Source organism: Glycine soja, chromosome 14, assembly GCF_004193775.1.
Source record: "Glycine soja cultivar W05 chromosome 14, ASM419377v2, whole genome shotgun sequence".
Classification (NCBI taxonomy): domain Eukaryota; kingdom Viridiplantae; phylum Streptophyta; class Magnoliopsida; order Fabales; family Fabaceae; genus Glycine; species Glycine soja.
This window is the reverse complement of record NC_041015.1, coordinates 49,095,478-49,102,377: the sequence shown is the minus strand read 5'-3', so window position 1 is coordinate 49,102,377 and position 6,900 is coordinate 49,095,478. Positions and strand designations below refer to the sequence as shown.

General features: G+C 26.8%; 1 protein-coding gene across 1 annotated transcript; it reads right to left on the bottom strand.

The window, feature by feature from the left end:
- Positions 1–2,741: 2,741 nt before the first annotated feature.
- On the bottom strand, positions 2,742–4,972 carry LOC114384339 (protein NUCLEAR FUSION DEFECTIVE 4-like). The gene is made up of 2 exons (XM_028343999.1): positions 3,785–4,972; positions 2,742–3,308 (listed from the first exon to the last, which is right to left on the bottom strand). The coding sequence occupies exons 1-2, from the start codon at positions 4,930–4,932 to the stop codon at positions 2,885–2,887; spliced, it is 1,572 nt and encodes a 523-aa protein (XP_028199800.1). The 5' UTR covers positions 4,933–4,972; the 3' UTR covers positions 2,742–2,884.
- Positions 4,973–6,900: the final 1,928 nt, after the last annotated feature.

Sequence of the window (6,900 nt, the reverse complement as noted above, 5' to 3'; positions counted from 1 at the left end):
TATGTGGCTAGAGCCTGATCTTTTCCTTGGACGGTACGAAATATTTGGAGATCACTGCACAAATCAATGCTTGGATATGTCAACATCTGTATATGCTTTCTTCCATTCACACGCATAAATCAGGATGCATGGTGGTCATTTATCTCTAATAATGAATTTAGATTGCGATTATAATTAATCACAGTTACAAGAAAATATAGCTGATACGACTGCAGCATGTGGTTGCAAATTGCAGTATGGTTACGTAAACCTTTTACATTAATATTTGGATATTAAGTAAGTGATAGCAGCATATTCTTATTTTTTTATGCGTCAGAAATAAGGTAGAAAAATACCCTTTAGTATATTCTTTTGAATACATTTTTTTAGAAATTTTAGTTTTTTGTGAATTTTTTTTCTCATTTAATAAGTGTTTCTTGATTTTATAATTTTTAATAAATTTTAGTAAATAATAAAATGTTTGTTAAAATAAATTATGTTAGAGAATACATTGTTAAAAATTATTAAACTTTGAAGTGTCTCAGTACTCATACTTTATGGTTTAAAACAAAGAAAAGGAATCATAAATCTTCGTGGATTTTTTTTTTCTTTTTTACTATAGAGAGATGCATGGTTGTAGACGTACTATTTTTTTTATTATCTATAAAAATTAAAGATAATATCAAAAAATTTATAATAACTCATACATTCTTATTTAACTAATTAAACTAGACTTTTTCGATAACATGATAGACTTATTGTAAAAATTAAGCAAGGTTGTAGAAATATCATTATTGAAAACCATAATACTTAGTATACATCGTATTTCATTAATACATATATACTCCAGCATACATATGTCTAGCAAGTGTGTGGTTTGTAATCATGTACGGTTGCAAGCAAATTGCAAATATGGCTAATACGAGTGTAATGGAACGTGTGATCGCCATAGGACTACGTAAACATCCAAAACTGTATTTCTCTGTTTTTAGATAGCGATTCAAAATCACAACACCTACATAGGAAGGGTTATTATTAATTAGGATGATTAATTAAATTAAAACGACACCATGCCAGTTGATTGATGAAGATGATGGATCGAGACTCGTTTTCACTTAGGGTGGAGGTAAATTTTGAAACGTCTTCACAATAGTTAAGCCGTTGAGTATAGCAACCTTGTTGTCCTTCTTCGTACCACAAATCGATGGCAGCACTTCATAACCAACAAATCTTACCATCTTTATTTGATATTAATTAATATTAATAAAAGATCAATAGTGAACTTGCCACCTACGTATGGCTCTCCCAATACCGCGTATATATTTCTAATTAATTACCATCCAAATGTTTATTAAAATATAAGTGTGAGTTGAAGTGTTATATACCATAAAAATAAAAAGATGAAACATTATATAAATATGGATAAAATCTATAAATTTGAACTTTAATATTTTAGATTAAAATATAATATATTTTAGAGAGTATAATTAAGTAAAAGTATATAAGAAAAAATAATTAATACATCTAAAATTAAAAAAAGACAAATAAATTTTTAAAGCAGATGTTAAGAAAATTAGTAACGGAGTAAGTAATTATATTTTCTCTTTTTCTAGGTGTCACTTAATTAGGAATATTTTTCCATTATTTTATTTTTATTTTTATTTTTTTTACTTTTGAGTATAACTCAAGTAATAAAAGATACACGAACTTTAATATTTTAGATTAAAATATAATATTCGATTTACATACTTTTCTAATTAATATACTAAAATTCTTTTAATTAATTCGCGCTCCTTAAACAAACTAATGAATTTAATTAATTATATTTAAAGAGTATAATTAAGTAAAAGTATATAAGAAAAAATAATTAATGCATCTAAAATTAAAAAAAGACAAACAAGTTTTTGAAGCGGATGTTAAGAAAATTAGTAACAGAGTAAGTAATTATATTTTCTCTTTTTCTAGGTGTCACTTAATTAGGAATACTTGTCCATTATTATTATTATTATTATTATTTTTACTTTTAAGTATAACTCAAGTAATAAAAAATACACGAACTTTAATATTTTAGATTAAAATATGATATTCGATTTACATACTTTTCTAATTAATATACTAAAATTCTTTTAATTAATTCGTGCTCCTTAAACAAACTAATGAATTTAATTAATTATATTGAAAGAGTATAATTAAGTAAAAGTATATAAGAAAAAATAATTAATGCATCTAAAATTAAAAAAAGACAAACAAATTTTTGAAGCGGATGTTAAGAAAATTAATAACGGAATAAGTAATTATATTTTCTCTTTTTCTAGGTGTCACTTAATTAGGAATACTTGTCCATTATTATTATTATTATTATTATTTTACTTTTGAGTATAACTCAAGTAATAAAAGATACACGAACTTTAATATTTTAGATTAAAATATGATATTCGATTTACATACTTTTCTAATTAATATACTAAAATTCTTTTAATTAATTCGTGCTCCTTAAACAAACTAATGAATTTAATTAATTATATTAAAAGAATATAATTAAGTAAAAATATATAAGAAAAAATAATTAATGCATCTAAAATTAAAAAAAGACAAACAAATTTTTGAAGCGGATGTTAAGAAAATTAGTAACGGAGTAAGTAATTATATTTTCTCTTTTTCTAGGTGTCACTTAATTAGGAATACTTGTCCATTATTATTATTATTTTTTTTTTTTTTTACTTTTGAGAATAACTCAAGTAATAAAAGATACACGTACGGGATTATTATAGAAGCTATATATATATATATATTGATTCTTCTAGATATATATAAAAAAACAAACAAAAAAAAGAAGCAAAAACACTCGTAGGTGTTGGAAGTATTGCATGGTTACATGGTGTGTAAATAAAATAAAACATGTATCCTATAGTTTATGTGAGTAAAACTTGCGAGTCCTAACATGTAGAACAAAAGCCAAAAAGGTGCCAAAGAAACACAGGGAACCCCATATGACGAAAGTGCTTCTGTAGCATTCCATGCCCAAGCATTTTCCATGTTCATTATGCCCTCCCTTATGGTAAACAAAAGCAGCCAAGTAGCCAAACAATAAGGACCCCACTGGAATGTTGGCCACCACCACATTATGGTTCACAGAGAAATTCTTGGTTCCAAATAACTCTGTGGTGGTGGACACAGAAATTGAAGTGATTGCTCCAGTGCAAACTCCAATTATGGCAGTGCTGACGTAGAGGGCAAGGTGAGTTTTGTTAAGAAGTAGGAAAAATGCTCCTGCAGTTGGAGCCATTAATGCCACCATAGTTGCTGGTCTTGATATTGTAAACTTACCTCTGCATAATTAAACCATCACAAAATGTCAAAACGAGTAGAGGGGTAATTTAATAGTACGTTGGTTTTCATTTATATAGATCAACTAACACATTTATAGCCATTATTTGAAATAGTAGTCCCTCCGTCCCAAAATATCAATGTTTAAGATTTTTTTTACACAAACTAAAAAATAAATATTTTAAGAAAATTAATATTTATTAAGAAACAATTTTATTAAAGTATTCTTTTTTTGTTGTTATTTTCAATAAATATATTATTAAATCTTTAAAGACAACATTATTTATTACAAAACAAAATTAAAATAGATAGTTTGAATATCTCATTAAAAAATAAAAACATCAATCAATTTTTTTTTCCAAAAACCTAAAGTTGCGTCATTTTATGACAGATGAAGTATATGATAAAGGGAATGCATTAGGGTAATGGTTGGTGTTAGACAGGAATAGATAGAAGGTTGAAAAAAAGTGTCCTTTACCGGTAGAAGTAGTCCCCTATAGATGGCATGAGACGGCCAAAGAACCCAAAAGAAGAGGACAAAGACACCAATGATGAAGTTCCAGAGTAACCTCGTGATTCAGCTATTTGTCCCAAGTTGTTCAGAAATACTAAACCAAGTGTTGCACCGAATAAATAGACAAAGAAATATAACCAGAAATCTATTCTTCTCAGCATCAATTTCACTCCTACTTCTTCTCTTATACCAATACCAACTTCTTGATTAACTTCTCTACTATCTTCACCCTCTTTAACCTCATTCTCTATCCTCTCTTCTATATCATGACTCTCCTCTGCAGTAAAATGATAGACTCTTTGTTTTTCTCTATTTTTGTGCCATGACCCTACTAGTGCATTGATCTTCATGGAAAGTGGAACTAATAGAGGGAATAAAAGGAACACTAGAACACCAACAAGGTTACTAAGTGGAGATATCTTGTTTGAGACAAATTGCAAGCTGCTCATCACAGCATATATTCCAGTGGCAATTGTAATAACAAACATAACAACAAATCCAACACTCATGTGTTTAGGCCTTGTGACAGCTTCAATTTCTCTGACCACAGGAGCTGCTATTAGGGAAACTATCAGTGGCAAGAATGAGTTCAGAAAGAGAAATGTCTTAGCCTTGTTTTGTCCAGAAACAGTTCCAACAATGCTGGTGTAAATCTTAGCACTCAACCCTTGGTAACTAGTTGTTAACCCCACAGCAACTTGGCGATGATCAGATGAGAAGTTCCTTATTGTGATCACATAGCACACAGTGTTGATCCAGCAAATGCTGTTCCCTGCTAGAACAGTTAGCAAGAACACATGCCAATAGGAGAGAGAGGAGATTTGGTTTGTTATCAAGAGATATTGAACACCATAGCCAATTAGTCCAAGAGTTGAACCAATCATGAGGACAAGCCAAAGGGGGAGGTAAAAAGCAGCCATGCCAGAAAAAAAGCCAAAGATTTTGCCTGCATCGGAGGCAAAAGCAAGGTTGTTGAGCTGAAATTGGGAAATGGAGAGGAGCTGCTTCAGCTGGGAGGAGTAAGCAGGGAAATTGGTGTTTGTTCCATTTATGGATTGGAGCCAAATGATGCCAACAAGGCTTAGCCATTGAAAAGCAGTTGATGAAGGCATGGTGAGAAAATTTGAATTCCACCTCTTAACTCACAAGAAGGGATGGGGTGTGGGTCTTATATGTTGAGAAGAAAAAGGAGGAAATGGTATACGGATAATAACATTCTCTTTTAATCATATTTTTTTAATTATTGGTCAAAAATTATTATAAATTACCATACTATATGTCCTAATTTATAAAATATAATTGACTAAATTATGTTTATTAAAAAAATTAATTAATTTAGATATTAATATTAAATTATCTTAAATTATAATATTTTTTAAATTTATTCTTAATAAGAGTGTACTTATCTTTTCTAATCTTCGTAGAAAAGAAAAATTGACAAGAATCGAATAATTACTTTGTAAACCTTTTTTTTTTTTGTATTTAACGAGTGTTTGTCCTTATTTTATAATTTGGATAAATTTTAATTAATTATAGAGAGAGGTGTTAAAAAATGTATCAAATGATATAAAGTTTTTGTTTGAGAGAGAAAATTGTTCTCGCCCAAAGAATATTTATGACAAATAATTTAATCATGTTTTATTCTATGTAATTCAAATTAGAATTAAATAAATTAAATTATTCATTTGATCTTATAGTTTTATGATTTTTATTGATTTAATTTCTATAACTTGAAAGTGATTTTTTTAATTCTTATAGTTTACATTTTAATTATTTTGTAATCTCTATAGTTTTGAAAATAATTTTTTTAATCTCTATAGTTTCATGATTTTTACTTTTTTAATCTCTATCATTTTCAAATTATAAGGATTAAAAGAGAATTAAAATACAGACTATAAGAACTAAAAAAAATACTTTTGAACAACATGAACTAAAATAGAATTAAAATTTAAATTATAAGAACTAAAAAGGTAAAAATCATAAAATTATAAGAATCAAATAAGTATTTAACAAATTAAATAATATATCAAAATTCAAATTAGAACTAAATAATATATCTAGCATGACTCTTTAATTTAATAGAATCCAAATAAATCATAATAAAAATAGATTTTAGGTTTTTTTAGTTGTCTACAATTAAAGTAACTAAGCAATTAAGTCAAAAAACTTATACAGTACGACAAACCAATACATTAACATTTAATGACATTTTTTCAGAATTCAAATTATTCCCTTTATTCACTAAAGTTTTAGCATTAAAAAAAATCGCATTATCTTCAATAATGAGATATTAAAACATGTTTTTCAATTTTTCCTTCTAATAAATACTTTTCCTCTGATAAATACTATTATTTTGAAATACTTATTTTTCTTAATCTATGTGAAAAAAAACTCTAAAAACCATTCATTTTGAAATGGAGGGAGTGACATTGAGTGGTATTTTATCATAGACTTAAATGTAATTTTAGTTCATCTATTTTGTTTAATCTGTAATTTTGGTCCCTTTATGAGACATTTGGTTTTTCTATTTTAAAAGATTCAGTTCTAGTATCTTATTTCAATATAGAGACATTTGGTTTTCCTATTTTAGAAATTTTTTAATTTTAATCAAATTCTCAATTTTATCTATATTTTATTTCTTTTATTTTGATCATGTTGAATCCTAAACCTAACCTATTCATTTAAAGTATTATCACAAAATAATTTAATTAATTAAAATGTAAGAAATAAAACATAGATAAAATTGAAGATTGAACCAAAATTGCTTATTTTTTAAAAAATATGAAAATCAAATTTTTGAATTTTCTAAAATGTCTCTATTTTCTAAAATGGGATGACCAAATGTCTCTATTTTAAAATATAGGACTAAAATCGCATATTTTCTTAAAACAAAAGGACCAAATGTCTTTATTTTAAAATGGAAGGACTAAAATTGTGAATTGAACAAAATAGATGGACCAAAATTACATTTAAGCCTTTATCATAATATAAATTAGCATTTAATAATGTTATTTCAGAATTCAAATTAGCATTTAATGATGGTTTATCATAATTTAAAGGATTAAATATAATTTTGGTCC